This window comes from Sus scrofa, chromosome 1 (genome assembly GCF_000003025.6).
Source record: "Sus scrofa isolate TJ Tabasco breed Duroc chromosome 1, Sscrofa11.1, whole genome shotgun sequence".
Taxonomy (NCBI): domain Eukaryota; kingdom Metazoa; phylum Chordata; class Mammalia; order Artiodactyla; family Suidae; genus Sus; species Sus scrofa.
In genome coordinates this window covers 158,729,040-158,750,688 of record NC_010443.5, presented here as the reverse complement: position 1 = coordinate 158,750,688, position 21,649 = coordinate 158,729,040, and the positions used below count along the sequence as shown (strand labels likewise).

The window sequence follows — 21,649 nt, the reverse complement described above, 5'->3', positions numbered from 1 at the left end:
CTGATATTTCTGGTGCTGTTTTTACATCACATTTGTAGAATTGTGTAGAGTGGGTTAGATGGCAGTACTTTGTGCCTTAGTTTTGGGTGTGTTTATGAAATGATGAAATCTCCCTGGGGTACAGAAGCGTTACAATTAAATTTGCTTTCATATTTTTAAATTTATAATCCAGTTTGTTATCCAAGTTCAGTGTGACTCAGGCTCTACCACGTGATATAATTATTTGTCAAGTGAATGAATAAGGAATAATTTTGTAAAGCAGTTAACAGAAAATTAGAGAATTATGTCCAAAAAAATCTTTTAAAAAATATTTTCTATTATTTATTTGGCCATGCCTATGGGATGCGGAAGTTCCCGGGCCAGAGATCTAACCTCACCATAGCAGTGACAATGCCAGACCCTTAGCCCACTGAGCCACCAGGGAACTACTAGAAAGTCTTTTTGAAATAGTGGTTGCGTTTAAATTATCAGGGAAAAACTCTGAAACTATGTTCTCTGATGATGCCATACACTTAGGAACATCGTTTTTCTTTCTCTCTTTTTTTTCCCCCCCAGGGCTGCAGATGTGGCATACAAAAGTTCCCAGGCTAGGGGTTAAATTGGAGCTGCAGCTGCCAGCCTATGCCACAGCCATGGCAGTGCCAGATTGGAGCTGGATCTGCAACCTGCACCACAGCTCAAGTCAATGCTGGATCCTTAACCCATTGATCAAGGCCAGGGATCGAACCCACATCTTCATGGTTACTAGTCAGGTTCATTTCCGCTGAGCCACAACAGGAACTCCTATTGTTTCTCTCTTTAGAGGGGAAGCAATGGACAGAGTTTAGGTCAATGGCACTTAGAAGATTGTCCCAACCTAGTAGGCAAATGGAAGTTCTAAAATGTACAGGACAGCACCCCTGCTAGAGAAAATAGGAAAGATGATACTTCTTCAGACTTGGCATGGAGGATTAATGTGATGTTAGAGGCAACCAGTATATTTATCTAGTTTTATTTTTTTTTATGTCTAGTTGTTTTAAAAGTACTCCTATGGTTGCAAATATGAGCAGATAAATATTAAATAATATTGTATTTTTAATGTTAAGTGGTTGTATGGACTCAAAGCAGTAAGTCAGTGGCCCACACTCTATTCAGAATAAAATGCCAAACTATGATCAAAGTGTAGTTTAAATTTCTTCCTATATTGAGATGTTGATTTTTTAAAGTAAACTTTTTGTTTTGGAATAATCTTCTATTTACAGAAGAGTGGCAAAGATAATACAGAGAATTGCCATATACCACTTAACCTGTTTCCCAAGCATCTTGTATTACTATGATATATCTGTCAAAACCAAGAAGCCAATGTTAATACATTACTCTGAACTAAACTCTAGAATTTACTTGGATTTCACTAGCTTTTCCAGCATGTCTTCTTACTGTTCCAGGAACAAATTCAGGGCACCCCAGTGTATTTTGTTGTCATGTCTCCTTTTTCTTCCCTGGTCTCTGACAATTTTCATTCTTTCTGTGTTTTTTGTGGCCTTGACAGTTTGGGGGAAGGTACTGGTCAGGTATTTTATAGATTGTTCTGTATGGAGAAGTTCTGATCTTTCATACCAAATGCTGTGTGATAGCTGCTTTACATTCTTTTTGGAACAAGTCGGAGTTACAAAATAGTTAAACAAACATGGATAAAGATATAAATAAAAGTGTATGTCAGTTAACAAGCTTACCAATGACACATTGTTTTGATTGAAAGAATCATAACAAAGAGATTAAAGGTATTGACTTTAATAGTTTTGTATATTAAACATCCACACAATTGATAAGTCACTGTTCTAAAACCAGCAAGCATCTATTAAGTGCTTTCTGTATGTAAGGTATATGTTTTATACATTGGGATACACAAAGAACAAGTCCAGTTCTCTCTGGATAGGGCTACCTTGGGGAGACAGGCAATAAAAAAGTAAACAGAGAAGGAAGAAAATATCAAGTAACCATCATGCTATAATACAAGGTCACATGACAGAGAATGGTGGGAGAGGAATAACTCTAAGAAGGGTACATTTAAATTGATACTTCAGTGAAAGAAATTACCCTGTTTGAGGATCTGGTGGGAGGAGCTTTCCAGGTCATAGGAGGGAGTGTAAAAGCCCTTAGACTGGAACAGGGGATGTGAGGTTAGAGAAAACAGGGATCTTATGTTATAGGATAGGATAAAGAGTCTGGATTTTGTCACTGGAATAATGACAAGCCATTCAAGAGTCCCCTTCCAGAAAGTTGCATGATCTCAGTTATAGGCTGCTCTGTAGAGAATGGATTGGGGAGGGGAAGAATAGAAGGAAGGTGCCTGACTGTCAAGATGCTCTTGTAGTGTATTCTATGCAAGAGGTGAGGTGGAAATGGAGAGAAGAGGATAGATGTGTTGGGGGACAGGTTTTGGAGATCAAGTGACAGGTTTACTGATAAATTACATATAGAACAGGAGGAAAAGGGAGAAATAAAGACTGACTTTTAGGTTCTTTGAATTACTGAGTAGGATATAGCCTCAGTCAGAAACCATAACACGAATTACTCTGTATTTGTGCCTTTAAAACTACGGCAAATATGGTTCTTAACTTCAGAGAGCTTCTGTTCCTAGAGAGACAGCAGAGAAGCGAAGTGCAAGATTATAAAATACCTCTTCAATAGTGTGTGAACAATTTTAATTTCTTTTTTTTTTTTTTTGTCTTTTTGTCTTTTTAGGGCCACACCCAAGGCATATGGAGGTTCTAGGCTAGGGATCGAATTGGAGCTGTAGCTACTGGCCTACATCACAGCCACAGCAACATGGAATCTGAGCCGTGTCTGCAACCTATACCACAGCTTACAGCAACGCCAGATCCTTAACCCACTGATCGAGGCCAGGAATTGAACGTGCAACCTCATGGTTACCAGTCAGGTTCATTAACCACTGAGCCACGATGGGAACTCCTAATTGTACTTACTTCTTAGTGCTTATATGAAACATGCAAATAACAGTTTTATACTGGCACATAGTAGGTGTACGTGTGTGTGTGAAACTGACTAATATAAATACATAAATTTTTAAAAATTTATAGTAATTCCTGCCATCATCACTGATTGGCCAGACAATATTTTTTAAAAAGTATTATCCGTTTTTTGTTTTTATTTTATTTTTTTTTGTCTTTTTAGGGCTGAACCCGGGACATATGGAGGTTTCCAGGCTGAGGGTCAAATTGGAGCTACACCGCCAGCCTATACCACAGCCACAGCAACTCAGGATCTGAGGCTCATCTGTGACCTACACCACAGCTCACGGCAACACTAGATCCTTAACGCACTGAGCGAGGCCAGGAATCAAACCCACATCCTCAGGGATACTAGTTAGATTTGTTTCCACTAAGCCCCAAAGGGAATTCCTATTATCCATTTTTTATATTTAAGCATGACACACATACACGTAGTTTATTTGTGAACAAGGAACCTTCTGCTACTCTTAACAATGACAGCAGCCTTTAAAAGTAAAGTAATTAAGAATGGCAGGCATTAGGGAGAAAAGATTTCTTTCTGAAAATTCAGAGGTAGGGGACAGAAGGCAAATATTTTAGTAAATGCAGATTTGAGATAATAGTATCTGCCCTTTCTCCAATCTTAAAGCCAGGTTCACATTTCAGAATTTTTTAGGAGTTCCCGTCGTGGCGCAGTGGTTAACGAATCCAACTAGGAACCATGAGGTCGCGGGTTCGGTCCCTGCCCTTGCTCAGTGGGTTAATGATCCGGCGTTGCCGTGAGCTGTGGTGTAGGTTGCAGACGCGGCTCGGATCCCGAGTTGCTGTGGCTCTGGCGTAGGCCAGTGGCTACAGCTCCGATTCAACCCCTAGCCTGGGAACCTCCATATGCCGCGGAAGCAGCCCAAGAGATAGCAACAACAACAACAAAAGACAAAAGACAAAAAAAAAAAAAAAAAAAAGAATTTTTTAGAAGTTGTTATGGTTACTGTGTTATAGGGGAAATGTGTTGTAAGGGGCTATTAAAGAGGTTTGGTGTGAGAGAAGGAATAAGTGAGAAAACTTCCTATTTGGGTTATGAAACCCAAATAAAATATGGCCACACTCTTTGACATTTGTATGTTGAGGTTAATCCTATGATAGTGGTTTTTTTCCTTTAACTCAGCATCCTGGGAGGGTAACTTGGGGCTGCTGGAAAGAGGATGAGAACGCTCTCCATTTTTGATAATGTGTGTATGAGAAATGTGGAGTAGCAAAGCTGAAGGTTACAAGCCACTTCTACTTCCCAGCTTCCCCTTTCCATTGTCGATTCTTCCTCATATGTAGGTCTTAGGAAGTTATACACTAGTCACACTCAGGGTTACTATGGAAACAGTTTCTTTTTCTTTTCTTCTTATTGAGAAACAAAGCATTCACAGAATGGATTGTCTACATCTCGATGTTTAAATGAGGATGCATTTTATTAAGTGTCTAAAAGAAAGGCAAACTAACAATAGAAAGAAATCTGATTTTTTAATGACCATCCCCTCCCCAGTCAGGGTAGGAGGACAAAAAGAACCAAATTCCAATGATTTTTAAATTAAAATGAATTAGGTAATTAACTTAAAATGAAAATTCTTTATTTTCAGTTTATGCTTTTGGATCTTAGCTGAAAGCAAAATGTTAATCTTTGTTCTGATTTGTTTTATTTGATTTTGTGAAAATTTATAAAAGGTTGTTAATTAGCTGTGTTCTACCAAGACAGGCTCTTATATACTTACTATTTTTTAATCTTAATCTTAGCATTGAGAATTGCTTGCCAAAATAATACCCAAGGCAGTCCCCTTTAGAGTTTGTAATTTGGGGTGGGTGTTAGTGGTGGATACTGTGGAAGAAATAGCTCCTTTGGGAGGATTACAATATTGATTGTAAAGTCATCCCTAAAATATTCATGGACAGCATGCTTTAAAAATTCAGTAAACATCGTATTGCATGCAGTGTAAAAAAGGACTCATTTTGCTCAGCATGGGTACTTGTGTCCACCGTATTGTCAGAGTGGTTGGAGGGGCAGTGATTAAGGCCAAGGTGGTAGCTGAGAAATCAGGAATTAGAGAAAAGCTGAGTCAAATAGACGAGTAACATTATAGAAATGCTGACCTGGTGTCCATCTTTGTGGCCCACTTTTTGGAGTGCATTTTTTTCACTTGATCCTGTGAATTCATTTCAAAGCTAGTCTTTCATGTGAATCTTTAGCTGAAGTCATTCTTATTTTTAATATAAAGTCTTAGTCACTTGTGTGACACTGTATTGTCCCATTTTAAAGTCTGTTTCTTTACTTCAAGGAAGATCACAAGGGGATTTAGATCACTGATTTGCTGTTGTGCATGAATGTGTTTTTAACTTTTCATTGTGGAAAATGTCAACTATTCAGAAATAGAGATAATACCTACTACCTATGATCCAGCTTCCATAGGTATCACCTTATGGCCGGTCGTGTTATGTGCATATTTTATACAGCCCAGTGATATAAATTCATGCCTCATAAGGCCACTTAGTTTGTCTACATGTCTCTCTGCAGCAACAGTGGCTGTCACAGTGCTTGTTTCTCCAGCTATCTTTCTTCAGTATTAATCATAATATTGTGATTTAGTATTGTAATCTAGTCCATCCTTTTTTGTTTTCCTCCACATCCATGGCATTTGGAAGTTCCTGTGCCAGGGATTGAATCCGAACCTCAGCTGCAGCAACGCCAGGTCCTGTAGTCCACTGGGCCAGGCTGGGGATCGAGCTAGCACCTCTGCAGCAACCCAAGCCACTGCAATAGAATTATTAACCACACTGCCACACTGAGAGCTCCTTTCTTTTTAATGAAATAAAGTCACTGTGTTGAAGTTTCGGTTGCCGTGATATTCTGATTCACATTTAATGTGCATAGTAAGCAAGTAGGCAAGTCAGGGCCACATCTCAGACTGAATTAAGGATCACGTGAAATGATGACTAAACATCACCCTTTAAACAAGAATAAGATATAGACAAATCACAGTTGAACTTTTGCTTTCATGTGTTTTAAAAAAGTTTTATGGTCGGATTTTACTCAAAGAACACTTCACTAACCACAGAGTCAACTCATTCTAGTGTAATAGGATTGTTTCTAGCAGGTAGATTTGTGTCACTTGATGTAGTTGCAAGGAACCCTTTAAGATCACTTAGTCATCTTTTACACATGTTTACACATATTTTGCCTCAATTTAAAGTGTAACTTAGGGAATATGCTGCTTTTCGTCAGCGTGATTGGTCAGTTTGCTTTTAGAAATTGTGCTCTAGTTGGTTACATTGGCAGTATAAGGGTAAGAAGCTGTGTTCTCAGTTTTGTTCTGCTAAGGAGTCTAGACTTAAAAGGACTTTTTTGGAAACCCTCCCTTTTAAACCCGGTATAAAATTTTATACCCATTCTTTAGATAAAGAATCAAGGACCATGATAGTCAAACAGGTCTATGATAGAATCTGAAGTAGAATTGAGGGTCTAAGTGACATGAATTTTAGTTTATAAAATGTCACCCCCTTCCAAGAAAATTGCTCTTATACTAATTTTGTAGTGAAGCTATGAGAAAAGTTTGAAAACTCAGTATATGAGGTAGATTGGTATAGGATTCTTTAAGGAGGTAATGAGCAAGCTGAGTCTTGAAGGATGAATAGGAGTTCACCACGAAGACAAGAGGGAAAAGGGCATTTCAAGGAGAGGTCAAATACCTACAAAGGTACAGCTGTGTAAAATGTAAAAATATGGTCACATCACGGATGTCTGAGCAGTGTGAAAAAGGAAAAAATAGATAAAGTAAAAAAGTGCTGCCCGTCTCAGTTGTTTCCTGAGAGTTCCATTTTATTTTCTTGGGAAAATTTGACTGCAGGTTATCAGATATTATAACTAACTTTCCAGTATAATGATTTGTTACCTAAAAATTCATTATTAAGGAATCTTTCCTTACTTGAGATCTAAATAGCAGTTTTATGAAATTAGGAATCTTAGAAGGTCTGCTTTGAATTTAAACTGAAGATAAAGAATTGGATTACCTCCTAATTTTATTTTTGTTAATATGTGAAACTGTGATTAAGTTAGTGAAAATATTAAAATAATCTATTTGCCGTTATAATTATGCCTCATCTTATTTCTACATTGCTAATCCCTTCTGTTCTTTTTTTTCCCGTGGTTACTATTGGTTCTGAAATCTTGGTTAATATATTCCTGAAGAAGGGATTTTTCCTTCATTCTAAGTCATTTCTGTTTAAAACTATTTCATTTTATTTTCTTCCAAGTTGTTCCATCCATGTTTATGCAAATGAAAGTTACCTGGTTTGCTGACAGTATCCTAACAGAGCGGAGTGCTTTGTGCAACAGTGCTGACTCGTGTGCTTAGTGTGTTAATGACTCATCCTACGTGTTTCCATCTTCCCATCTTCCCTCCCCTATCGTCCCCCCCTTCTTTCAACAGCTCTTTTGTTGGGGGGAGGGGGTAATGAGGGAGGAATGAGAGCATACTTATCCCACCCTTTCTTTGTCCTAGGCCTTTTTCCAGGCTCCACTTCTAGCATCAGGACTTCAGCAAGTGGAAAAAATGTTCCTCATGTGTATTTTATCTGTATGTTGTTATCTTTAATAAAATACATTTTAGGTTCCAAGGGAGGCACTTACAGCTATGTTTTAAAGTTACAGTGTGTTAGTTTAAGACTGAGAAGTGCCTTCTTTTGTTGCCAAAAAGGTAATATTCCTTGTAGTTTTCTGTAATAATTGCCTTAACAATTATTGGGCTTTTTCTTTAAAAGTGTTCTTTAACCATAAATTCTAGTCGTCATCAAGTGGCTCTTAGTTGAGAGACTTAGAATTTAAGATTTGAGAAGGACCTTGTGGACTCCCAGACTTACTTCCCTCCTAAGTATGGTCTATAGCCTCTCAGACACCTGTAGCGTCTAACAAGGCAGTTCTTCCTTAGAGGTGAGCTGGTCTTTTTTTCCCTAAAGCTTTGACTCACTGATCCTAGTTTTGGTCTCTGGTTTAACACAAGATAATGATCCTCCCTCTCCTATTTGATAACCTCCAACTGTTGAAGTTTCTGTGATGTCCATGCCCTCCTCCAGCCCTTAAACAGTCTCCTTTCAGGTGAAGCATCTCTGGTAATCCCAACAATTCCCTCCTCCCTTGGTTCTCAGATCCTTTCTCTAGCTTTTCTTCTGGGTGCTCTGCAGTTTTTTGATATATTTGCAGATACCATCTGAAGAGCAAGTGTGTGTGATCCTTGTTGTCCTTGCTTTAAACATTGTGTCTGAAGTGAGTTAGTCATTCATTCACGGGTCAAGACCAAAATCAAAACTCTTTGTTCCCCCCTCCAAATTGTTAATAGATATATTGTGTTAATAATAAAATCATTTAGCCTACTTAGTTGATGCAGTAATGGCAACAAGTAATAATAACTAACATTTTGGTAACTGTTTTCTACATATCAAGCACTATTCTAGATGCTTTAAAGTATCCTTGTGAGGTAGGTGCTCATAACAGTCTGTGAGTCTGGGCTTTACGACAAGAGGAAACATCCTTTGAGGATATAGTGTCATCTGCATTTTGCAGATGAGGGAACTGAAGTATAAAGTACTGAGCACTGCTTTGTATAGGGAGTTCTATTGCCTTGCTCTTTTTCTTTTCTTTTCTTTTTGTCTCCCCCCCCCACTTGTGCTTCCAGTATTTTACAGTAGCCTGAACATACAAAGCAAAGATTCAAATAACTGTGAGATTTACTGAAAACATCAAAGGGAAGTACTTCCCATACACAGTTGTTGGTAGGATTCAGGCAGCTCAGCAGTAGAATAAAAGGTGGTTTACCAAGCGGTGTATTGAGTGGAGTGTGTGGGTAGGGACACTCAAATGTAGTCACTACACTGATCATTGATCTTCTTACACGATGACCAAGAGGCATTTAGGAAATCAGAGATGCTTTCTGAGTCACCCAAGGTATACTTAGGGAACTTGCTGTGGTCTAATTCTTCAAAAATCGGTTCAGTATTGCTCAATTAGGAATTTGGTATGTATGATTAACCAGATCTCTACATTTGGTCATATTATATTTTGAAGTAACTCATTTTAATCTGAGTGTTTAAACCAACATAAAAATATATAATATCCTTAAGCAGTGGGGTCTTACTGTACAGCACAGGGAACTATGTCCAATCTCTTGGGTTAGAACATGATGGAAGATAGTATAAAAAAAGAGAATATACATATAGGTATGACTAGATCACTTTGCTGTATAAAAGAAACTGAAGGCACATTGTAAATCAACTATACTTTAATAAAAAATATATCTATGTATGATATTCTTAAGAGTGTGGTTTCCATGATACACTTACTTACCTTGGAAGACCCCGATATTTGTAAACCAGAGTATTGGATTATCTAGAACTACCCTAAAGAGTTAAATTCTTCTACCTACTAGTTTGTTTCATAATTTTATAAGTAAGGAATAGTGGAATAATTGAAAAAATATCAATGAGTGCTCTGTTAAACATCCTAGGCCTTATATGTTAGACTAGAACTTGAACATCCAGATATTTGTATCATTTGTATTTTGAATAGGAAACGAGTAGCTTATTTCTAATAGAGAATCATTTAATTGTGCATTTATATTTTTTTGTATTCTTTTTTTTTAGGGCTTCATCCACGGCATATGGAGGTTGCCAGGCTAGGGGTCGAATCGGAGCTACAGCTGCCAGCCTACACCACAGCCACAGCAAGGCCAGTTCCAAGCCCCATTTGTGACCTACACCACAGCTGACAGCAACGCCAGATCCTTAACCTGCTGAACGAGTGCAAGGATCGACCCTGCAACCTCATGGTTCTTAGTCGGATTCTTTTCTGCTGCACCATGATGGGAACTCCTATTTCTATTCTAATAGAAATCTAGAATGTAAGTTTTTTTTTTGTGGTTAGCAGTCTTTTCCCTTCTCCTTTGTTGAGGAGATGCCCCCTTGAGGGAACGTGGCCGTGATGGAGCTCAGAGACGCTCACATTCTAAAGACTTTGTTTACACATATTTTGCCAATAAGGAAGTAAAGAAGGAACTCTGAGTTCAGATTTGATCTCCACCCAAGCTGAAGTCTATTTTTCTGTTGTTACTGAGAAACACAATGGGGTTTATGTGTGTGGAAGGGAGATAACTGTTAGAGTGACATGGTTAGTGATGCTGGAAGGCCATTGTACCATCTCTGAGCCTCTCAAAGTTGCTTATGACTCAGAGAGAGTGAGGCGCCAGGTCTGCATTTCTAGTTTAGGTGGTACAGCAAGCTCGCTGGGCAGATCCTGCAGCTCTCCCTGCTTTCAGTGGTGGTGTGCAAGTCTCTGCACAAGCACCTGGGAATACCTGTCCACCCTGTTGAGTGAGGGGCCCATTGGTGCTATAACAGCACAGGGGCGCTTGGGTTTCTGTTCTCTGCTCTGTGTGTTCCCACTGCACCATTGCACAGACATTGTTGAATCACACTTGTTTAGGTGTTCATGCTTCAGAGGATCAGTTTTTTGAAGATGAAGTTTGTATCTCTCTAATACCAAGCACAGTGTCTGTTTCATAAAGGCAGATGGTAAATATTTGTTGAAAGACGCACTCATCCCTTCCGCTTACCTGGCACAGAGGTCCGAATACCTTGGAGGAACTTGTAGTCTAACCTTCTCAGTATTGTTTTTTCTTTATTGTCATAGCCTGGTGTTTTTATAGTGAGCCACATGTTTTATTTATTTGTTTGTTTATCTGTTAATCAGACATCTAATTCTTCCCTTTTTTCTCTCTCCTCTCTCATCCTCCCCCTCTGCCTTCCTTCTTTCCTTTTCCAGCCTGCAGCTCTCTCCATATTCTTAATCTTTAGTCCTTTAACTGTATTTTAACTGGGGGACCTATAGTCTTAATAAGTCTAATCTTAAAATCATAGTCCCCTCTCCTCCTTGAATACTTTTGTCTTCGGAGAGTTCCATCTCTCATTCATCTCTCCAGATCTTGTCTTTGTTGATTTGATTACCTCTGGTAATTTAGAATAGTGTGTAAATTTGTGTATTTTACTTTTTGGGTTTTATTATTATTATTTTTTTTTTTTTCATTTTAAAGCCGTACCTGAGGCATATGGAAGTTCCCAGGCTAGGGGTCAAATCAGAGCTGCAGCTGCCAGCCTATGCCACAGCCATGGCAATACCAGATCTGGGCTGCATCTGTGACCCATGCCATAGCTTGTTGCAACAGTGTATCCTTAATCCCCTGAGCAAGGCCAGGCATCAAATCTGTATCCTCACAGAGACAGTGGTCTGTGTTGGGTTCTAACTTGCTGAACCACAACGGGAACTCCACTTCTTGGGTTTTTAAATTTTTCATATCGTTTACTCATTTAAGGCAAAGAAATGATACTACAATGGCAGAATTCCTGGTAGAATTTACTAAATCCATAATTGGCAGTATCATACGCCCCCATTAGAACATTATTAATGTATGTATTGTAATTAATTGTATAGGAAGGTCTTCCGCATCTGCTGTTAAACAGATTTTACAAAATGGTAATTAGTACAGGATCAAGAAATTACATATCTTTGTGAAAAGGTCTGGGGTCAAGTTAAGGCATTTCCTGTATTTGTAGAATTTTTTTTTAAAGAAATGATTGCATATTATGGAGCAGTAACAATTAAATTTCATAAATAAAATTTATAAAAACTAGAAATTTTGTTTGATATTAAGTATTTTAAAATTTTATTGATGAGGATGACATTGAAAATAGGTGAAGTTGTTAAGAGTGCTTAGCTAATAAAGATGAATAAACTCTATTATAAATTTATATTCTCATACTTCATGCCTTCCAAAAGCATTTTTGGAGAGTGAGGATTAAAGCTAAGTCGGTTGAGGTTATGATTTTTTACAGAAGTTTAGTAAACTCCCCAGAGACTATCCCTGTAGCCAGGACATAATTTCCCAAGCCACTAAAAGACTAGGCCAGAGCAATCAATGACTCATAATGTCAGTTTCCAGCAATATTTTACTTTGCACAAGCAGAATTATTTGTGCTATTTCAGCTGTTTTGACCAAGCCTTTCAGAGTCATTTTGTTTAATTTTGAGCCTGCTTTGCACATAATAAGGATAAATACCACTTTACTGAAGTATCATGGGGACAGAAAAATCACGATTGTTATTCTGAACTTTCCCTTGCTTATAAAAGATAATTGTCCACTAAGTGAACATCAAGAATAGTGTGAGTAATGCAGAGTGCAGTCCTATTGCAAGGGAAGATGATAATTTCAAAAGCATGGAGGGGATAGGTCAGGACTAGGATAGATATATTGGTTTAGACACGTAGCCCAGCTAGACTCAGAGCAGAGACGTTATTGGCCTAACAGTTGGCAAAGAAACGACTGAGGAAAGTGTTGAGCTGAGTAAGATGTTAGAAATGTGTAGAAGCCTACTAGGTAATCTGGAAGGTTTGTTGTTCATGTTATCATTTGTATGGTTAATCTGCAGTGTTCTTTGGGAGAAATATTTTGAGGGCCAAATGAGCTTTTTGTTCACATGTGTTTACAAGTCATTTGGTAAAGAAGACAACCTGAGCCAGTGTTTGGGATTCCTGTTCATTTTTAGTCCATCTCCCAGGTTCATAGGGGGGGGGCAGGTATCCCATTTGATTTACTAACTCTACATTATTAGCCTAAATCTTTTTCTTTTATTGTTGTTAATACAAACAAGCACTGAATTCCCAAGCCACAGTGACTTGAACTGGTCTTTTAAAACTTGATTCCATTCCTGTGTGGTTCATCAATGCTCTGTGACTACATAAACAGCGTAATGTTCTGCCTTCATCTGGCTGAGCTTTATCTGTGTGACTTCTTCAAGTCAGCGAGAGCAGTGGCCTGCACTGGGATCCTTGGTTATAGGTTTGTATTGCTTGTAGCTGTGGATGTCAGTGTGGCTTGCAGAGACTCCTTATTTCTTGAAAATGAGGGAAGTGTTTTTTCAGCAGCAGAAGAACAGAAGCTATGTGAGACAGGAGTGGGCTGAGTCCATGGTGTCAAGGAATGGTGCCCCGTGGTGTCTCACCCCTTCCCTGAGGTCTATATGTGGTTTTGGCAGATGATCTCCTCTGCTGTTCTCCAGGAGGGCTCCCACCCATCATTGCCCTATCTTCATTCTGAGACAAGATGACGTCAAATTGTCTTTTCTCTGGGCTGGGGGATATGTTTTTATCCAATTGTGGCAGTTAGAGGAACCTCTCTGCAGATAGGACCTGAACTGTGTTCCAGCCCTGACTTGATGGCAGAGTCTCTGATTCACACTCTGCTGCTGCTTTCACCATGACCTGGGGCACACCCTTTGACTTGGTTTAACCTTTCTCTTTGAAATGGAGCTAGGTCCTTACTATGCCAAGTTGTTGTGAAGATTAAACTTAATATTATGTCTAAAAAGGAATGCCTGTCACCCCCTAAGAGTGCAAAACACTCCCTAAATGTTAGTGGCTCTTGTTGTCATTACTACTAGGGGGAAAAAAGCTAGAATAAAAAGGTCACTTGCTCTCAGGTGTATACAGGTGGCTTTCTGACTTTTTTTTTTTTTTTTGTCTTTTTGCCTTTTCGAGGGTCACTTCCTGTGGCATATGGAGGTTCCCAGGCTAGGGGTCCAATCGGAGCTGTAGTCACTGGCCTACACCAGAGCCACAGCAACGCGGGACCCGAGCTGTGTCTGCACCCTATACCACAGCTCACGGCAACGCCGGATCCTTGACCCACTGAGCAAGGCCAGGGATCGAACCCGCAACCTCATGGTTCCTAGTCAGATTCGTTAACCACTGTGCCACGACGGGAACTCCTGACTTATTTTTATTTCTTATGTTGTAAAGGATCTTAGTTTTAATAAGTGTGATGTAGATAGGTCATAGCCTCTGTGGGTAGTTTTTTCATTTGGAGGTTGAGCAGAATCTCTTTGTGGTGGCCGTGCCCTTATGGGCTCTGTCCGATCCAGGGGAAGCACTTAAATCTCCCCTTTGTTGCAGGGCTTGGGACTGGGCAGAGGTGCAACCAGTGGTAGCTCTGCTGGTCACCGTGGCTGCTCCCTGCCCCACTGCCTTCACGACATGTTTAATTTCTGTTCTTGCCTTCCCTGTTCCCCACAGACTGCGCTTGCGAGCTGAGCTGCGGCTTTGTTACTCTGCTCTCCTCCCCCTTGTTTCCAGCAGGAACAGCTTGCGGTCCAGAATGAGGAAAGGAATCAAATACGACTTGACATTTAATCATTATCTTTTAGTTGTCCAAAGAGAGTATTTAGTGTGATGCTCAGCTGAAATGGAATTTGTCCTCTACAAAGCTGTCTCCACATGAAGGAACACACCAGATGGGTTGGATGCAAACTGTGAAGGAAGGATTAGACAGCAGTCCAGTGGTCGTTCTTCCAGCACATACTTCTTGAGGGTCATACCAAGTGCTGAGCACAGGGCACATTGTAAACAAAATAGGCACAAATCCCTTCCTTCATGAGCTTACGGTTAGAGACAGGCTCTTCTTAGAAACCTTCCCACGCTGCCCATTTTGCCACATGAGAAGGCAGTGCAGGGTCTGCTGCCTGCTGTACCCCCTTAGCTTCCTGACCTCATCGCTGTCACTCTCCCCTATTTTACTGCTTCATGCTGCTCTTTGAACCTACCAGGCACACTCTTTTTAGGTCCTTTACACTGGGCTACTTCCTCTGCCTGGAGTGTTCTTCTAGATAAATCCTTTCAGCTGATTTCCTCATGTCCTTCTTGTCTAAATGGCATCTTTTAGGTGAGGTGTATCCTGACCAACCTATTTAAATTACAGCCTGCAACCTTCCCAGCAATCCTGACCTCTTTTTCCTTTGTCTGTTTCTTTCCATCATAGTTGCCAAATTTTAACATATAATTTACTTTTTTTTTTTTTTTTTTTTTTTTTTTTTTTTTTTTTTTTTTGCCTTTGCTAGGGCTGCACACATAGCATATGGAGGTTTCCAGGCTAGGGGTCTAATCAGAGCTGTTACTGTCGGCCTACGTTAGAGCCATAGCTGCAGCCCTGCCACATCCGAGCCGCGTCTGTGACCTACACCACAGCTCACGGCAACGCCAGATCCTTAACCCACTGAGCGAGGCTAGGGACCGAACTTGCAACCTCATGGTTCCTAGTCAGATTCGTTAACCACTGAGCCATGACGGGAACTCCATAATTTACTTATCTGTAGGATAAGTTTAATGGGGTGGGGGGGTCTTTTTATTGTTTACCTAAGTATGTTAAGTGCTTACCTAGATCAGTAATAGGCATGTAGTGGATATTCAATAAATGTGTTGAATGAGGAGTTCCCATTGTGGCTCAGCAGTTAATGAATCTAACATCCATGAGGATGCAGGTTTGATCCCTTGCTAAGTGGGTTAAGAATCTGGTGATGCCGTAAGTTGTGGTGTAGGTTGCAGATGTGACTTGGATCCTGTGTTGCTGTGGCTGTGGTGTAGCCAACAGCTACAGCTCCAATTTGACCCCTAGCCTGGGAACCTCCATATGCTGCAGGTGCAGCCCTAAAAAGACAAAAAAAGGTGTTGCATCAATGAAAATGAAAAGTACTTTGGAAAAAATTAAGAAGGGTGGCTGTTGTAACAAATTAACAAAACCTTGATGGCTTAAGACAGTAGAAATTTATTCTCTCACAGCCAGGAGGCCATAAGTCCAAAATCAAGATGTCATCAGAACCAAGCTCCTTTTGAAGGCTGTAGGGTAGAATCAGTTCCTTGCCTCCTCCAGCTTCTGGTGGCTACAAATATCTTCTAGCTTTGCCTCTCTTCTCTCCCCAAACCCCATCTGCAAGTCTCTTATGAAGATGCATGCAATTATATTTCGGGCCCTTCCGAATAATCCAGGATAAGCACCTCCTCTCAAGATCCTTCAACACATCTTTTGTCACATAATATGATATTCACTCTTTTGCCATATGAAATAATCTTCACAGATTCTGGGGATTAGGATGTGACTTACCTTTGGGGGGCCAATGTTTAGCCCATGGTAAAGCGTTAGGGGATGCTGCAGTTACCAGGAGAAGAATCATCCCTGGTGTACCATCCTAGAGCACTTGAATGCCAGGAAAGCTAGAATACTGCTCTCATTCATTCCCCCCCTTTTGACTGAAATTATTTTTGAGATTACGTTTTTTTTCCAAATTAAACGCACATGCAGAAGAGGACAAAGGATAACATTACAACTTCCATTACTGGCCTCCCCAGTTCATATCTTCCATTATTTTAAGTAAATAAACATTGCAGATTACCCCCCCCCCCCCTTATGGAGTGGCAGTCGCTATCATTAATTTGGCAAATGACCAATGTATAGTTTGTAGCTTTATTGCACATATAAATATTTGCGCATAATATGTGGAGTTGTTGTGTGTGTCTGTGTTCAAAATGTCTTTTATAAATGGCATTATACTGTTGTAAAATTTTGCAGCCTGCTTTTTTATCAATCCAGGTTGATACATACAAATTTAGTTTTGTCATTTTAACTGCAACTCCGAGTGGCAAATTCTCTCTCCTGATTTCAGAACATATGTCTCAGAGAAGGGCTTTGATTAGCCTAGCTTGGGCCATGTGCCAGTACCTACTGGATCATTTGTGGGTTCAGCAGTGGGGCTCTGATTGCTCAAGCTGGAAATACATGCCTACCCCTGTAGCTACGGGGGTCAGCATTCTCACGTAGCGTATTAATTCCCCTCTCCTTCTCCTGAGTATACTCGTTCAAGGTAGAGACAGTGTCTGTCTTGCTGTATTACTACTCAGTAAGTGGAAGGTCTGACACACCATTACGTCTTCACCACACATTTTTGCATGAATGATTCCACCAAGTATAACTTTCAACCTCACTTCCCATGGATGGGTTCCTGCCAGGGAATCTAGTGTGCCTGTTTGCACCTGCCTTTCAGGCCCATTAAATTCTGGCGTTTTTCACATCTTTTTGTTTGTGTGGGTGATTTGGCCCTGTTTGGGATTTTCTTTTTCTTATTTTAATAGTGAAAATTCAGGAAAGATTAAATTGCTGAATTGTAAACTCAGACTCTTTGTAAAAATCTTTTCAAGTGAGTCCTGCCAGGCCTTTTTCAATCCTACTGTCCCCTTAGCTTTTATGTGTGCACAGCAATTTCTTTTTAACTTCAAACATGTGATCAGCAGAATGGTTTTATGCAAATTTACTTTTGAATACCTATTTTTAGCATCAGGAGTCTATGGATTCCAATGAATGTAAGAAGTACTGGAAGTAGTAGTAGCAATCATATATGATAATAGCAGCCACCACTCATTGAGTGCTTTTTTTGAGCCAGGCATGTTAGATGTAGGTGTCATCTTTGTGCCCATTTTGCAGGTGAGAAAACAGAACTTGGAGAGCTCAAGTTCTTGCAGCTCCTGGGTGGTGGAGCTGGGATTCGAATTCACACACTGACTCCAGAGCCACACTCCTTAGCACCATGTTCTGCTCCCTTTTGTAATCATGAGAGAGAAAGCTGGGGCTTGGTAAAAGAAAAAGACGTCAGATTGATCACAGATCAGGAATGGAAGAGTTTTTTTTGCTGTAAAGTTTTGGTAAAAATAAAGAGCATAAAGAAGAATCAACCCAGATCTTAGAACAGTAATCCCACAGCCTCAGTGAGGTGTGGGTACTGGGGGCTGAAGCCTCGAAGCATAAACTGGCGCCACATTCCCCAGAATATGGGAGAGAGAAATACACATTGCCCGATGCTTTTTCTGCCTACAGGCTCCTTGGTCTGTAGCCCAGGGACTCTGGCCATTGTAGGAATCATTCAACCAGGAAAGCTTTGAATATATGGATAAACATTTGGATGTAAAAGAAATTTTCACTTAGAATACCTGCAAGTAGCAAAACTGAAACTTTGTTGGAGAGACAACCCTAGAAGTTTATAGCAGGCAGGCAGTGGAATCTGATTATATGTTATCATTATCATTAATTATATTATTATTAAAGTTATGTAAAAGGCCACTGATTTGTGCTGTTTCAAATCAGTATATACAAGGGCTTTCGTAGGTTCAGTCTAGATCTTAGTGTCCCTCTCCCAACCCTATATTTACTCTAAAGTCTTGAATTATTTACCTCTGAATTCTCTTACCAAGAACGTTTTCAGGAATGTCTCTCCTTCAGCTGAGGAGATTACTCATATCATTCAACTTGCTAGGATGATCTGTGCTCTTTGTAACCTGTCTCCTATACTAGGCTACCATTAAGTACCTTCCAGGGAGGGGCACTATTTCCTGCCTCTCTAATACTTTACTCAGCAAATACTCTTGGTTTATATTTGAATAATGGTGCTAAGTGCATAGTGTGTTTCTGTTCCCAAATGGTTATTTCTATCCTTGGAAAGTAATATATAGGTTGAAGGATGGTATTCCAATTGAACCTGTTTTTTTATCCCTCTCTAGGTTGCATCACAGCGTATTAGCTCAGTGGACCTCTCGTGTTGTAGCCTGGAGCATCTGCCTGCCAACCTCTTCTACAGCCAAGACCTTACTCATCTCAATTTAAAACAAAACTTCCTAAGGCAGAATCCCAGTCTACCAACTGCCAGGGGCCTCAGCGAACTGCAGAGGTGAGCGTGCAGAAACAGGTGGATAATTAGGAAGGGGTTTGTGTGTCAGCTTCTGGTTGTTTTCTTGAATATTCTCACTTTAAAAGCTACAGTGGGTAATCCTTCCCTTTCAGAGGTTAAGATATAGGACTTCAGTGGTGAAGACATTATCACTTCTCATTCTGAAACATTTTTCAAGGTTCTTGCCTTTGAAATGAATAGTTTATGATAGTCATTTACTGGATATATTTGTGTAAGAAGAACGCTTCTCTTTAAATCACTTCTGTTTCTTTCTTTCTCTCTTCCTCCTTTCCTTTCCTTTCCTTTGCTTTCTCTTTCCTTTTTTTCTCTTTCTTTCTTTGCTTTTTAGGGCTGCACCTGCAGCATATGGAGGTTCCCAGGCTAAGGGTTGAATTGGAGCTGTAGCTGCCGGCCTACACCACAGCCACAGCAACATGGGATCTGAGCCGTGTCCGTGACCTACACCACAGCTCACGGCAATGCCAGATCCTTAACCCACTGAACGAGGCCAGGGATCGAGCCTGAAACCTCAGGGTTCCTAGGTCTTTCTTGCACGTTGAATGAATCTTTGCCCATATGTCATTTTACTGCATTAAGTATTGGTCGTTTGGGAAATATTGGTTTGTTAGGTAATAGAAATATTCCAAATGTTGACATATTTCATTATGCAGTTTCAAGAAATGACAGTTGCTAATATCACCACTGATCTCATCAGAAAAATCTTTAAGTATTAGGAAGTTGTCAAGCTCACTGTGGAAGCAAGTTTTCCAAAATTTTAAGTTTCAATTGGAGCATGAAGGCTACCCTGGGCAATAAATACTGCTGTTGTTTTTCCCTGAAGTGACTTTCTCACTTCATTGTAGAGAAATCATCTGCCAAATACCCAAGTCTGAATACCGAGTTTGTCGGTTGTTCTTTCAAGTAAAAGTGAACATTGTGATTATTTTGGCTCACAAGTCAAATAATTGTTCAAGTGTTTTCCTTGAGATAACCATCATACTTTATATATAGCAGAAATGCTTTGTATGTACTTCCCATTTTATCACCCAGAAAATAAAAAAGATATGTGTTCCATGGTCAGGATGTAATACATATAACTTTTTTGCATCAGTGAGGACATTTTAAAGTAAAACTTTCATTATATATTTTTAAAAGAACATTTTGGCTGTGATTGACTTGCAGAGAAGAATACTCTGACAACGGGGACAGCCTGGTGCTGCACTGAATTAGGCTGTAAGGACTCCGGTGAGGGCATTGTCTTCGAGCACTTCTGTATTCTCTGGGGCTGATGGGTGCAGCAAAAGGGAACTTCTTGAACTTAGGTTTTTATATGCCTTAGGTATTGATAATACTGTTTTTTACTGACACTACTGTAATTCCTGTAAGTAGCGTTACGTAATTACTATGATTTTTTGCTAAAATGTTATATCATGATTCAGTCTGTTTTGTGTTTGAAATGATTCCTTGAAATATTTTTGTGAATTTCACAGCATTGTAAGCTATGACACTACCATCACAGAACATCAACAACTTTATATCATACTGTTAAACCCTGTCATCTTAGAACAGAAGAGGGTATTAGAATTTATCCAAAGTAATACTCTCATTTAGAGATGAGGTAGAGGGAGGTGTTATTGTGCCAAAATCAGGTTAACAGTTACCTTTTGGGAGGCAGGGGCATGGGATTAAAGAATGGTTTGAGGAGAATTTCAATTATATCCATAATGTTTATTTTTTTAAAAAAAGACTAGAGACAAATAGACAAGGTGTTAATATTTGAAAAAGCTGAATAGTGGATACTTGATTACTCTTTTCTGTATTTTTTGTGTATTTCATAATAATCCAAAATTTAAAGCCTAATTTCTTTTCTTTTGAAAGAAAATCAAAATGCTTCTCATTACATAGAATATGATACTCCCAAGAGTCAGCATTAATGGACTAAATAAATAATTACCGAGATGGAAGGATATTTAGGACATTGCCCTGCTTATTAGTGAGCCACCTAGAAGTGAATTGGGTACTGTGGTCTGTGGGCAGGGCTTCTCCCCCATCCAGGGCTGTTGTGGGTGAGCCTCATGGTGTCCTTGGGGAATTCCAAAGATGGTATCTGTGGATCTTCTCCCTAGGGCATGTCAGTTGGACCTGAGCAGAATCCTTTGGTTTTTTGCCTGCATGGTACATGCCACAATTCAGGGAGCAGAGTCGGGAAGATCTCAGCTAGAATCTCAAGGTTTAGTGTATGAATTTTTATTTGATCTCCTATTTTCAGAACGGTGTTTTCTTCTATGCCTGATGTCTTTGAGCTGTGGACTCTTGGGTTCATTTTCTTCCAGAGAATAAACTATCTCCTGCTGGAACTGAGGCGAGGATCCGGGTTCTAACTCTTCCTGATATAATCTTTTGAAAGTCTTTTTGTGGAAATTTAGCAAGAACATAGAAAAGGCACAAGTATAAGTATACAGTTTGGTGGGTTTCCACACACTGAACCCATCATGGAACCAGTGCTTGTGCTGAGAAGTAGAAAATTACCAGCACCCAGAAGCCCCCTGTGCCCCTCTCTTGGTACCCTACAGATAACCACCATCCCCACTTCTAACACTAACATAAATTAGTTTTGCCTGTTTCTGTGCGTAATATAAATAAGTTGTATATGTACTTTTTTTAAAAAAAAAAAGCAAAACAGTACAGAACAATATCAAGTTCTGTATTATCAGATTGTACTGTATAGTGGGTGGTATAAAGCCATGACTTTGATTTGTTTAAGGTGGAAGCCTTTTCAGTTTTGCACTGCCGCAAACGGTTTGTTATGTTTCTGTTGCTTTAAGCATGAGGGAGATCGGCCCAGGGTAGTTGGTGCATAGGGTCTGAGCACTAGTCAAGATGATGTCTTGTTGCCCTTTGGAAAAAGCTAGGCTTTAAACCACTATCTTTTTCACCATATTCTACTAGAAGGTTTTTGTTCCCCACCCCCATTATCCAAGAAAGATTTTATTGCTGAGTCTTCAAAGCAGTAAGTTTGTTGAGTACATGCA

General features: G+C 39.7%; 1 protein-coding gene across 1 annotated transcript in view; it reads left to right on the top strand.

Moving 5' to 3' along the window:
• Nucleotides 1-21,649, top strand: part of PHLPP1 (PH domain and leucine rich repeat protein phosphatase 1) — a 220,834-nt gene that overhangs the window by 112,955 nt on the left and 86,230 nt on the right. Inside the window, exon 4 of the mRNA XM_021099624.1 lies at nucleotides 18,451-18,617. Within this exon, the coding sequence (XP_020955283.1) occupies nucleotides 18,451-18,617 (167 nt within the window). The remainder of the gene's footprint in view (nucleotides 1-18,450; nucleotides 18,618-21,649) is intronic.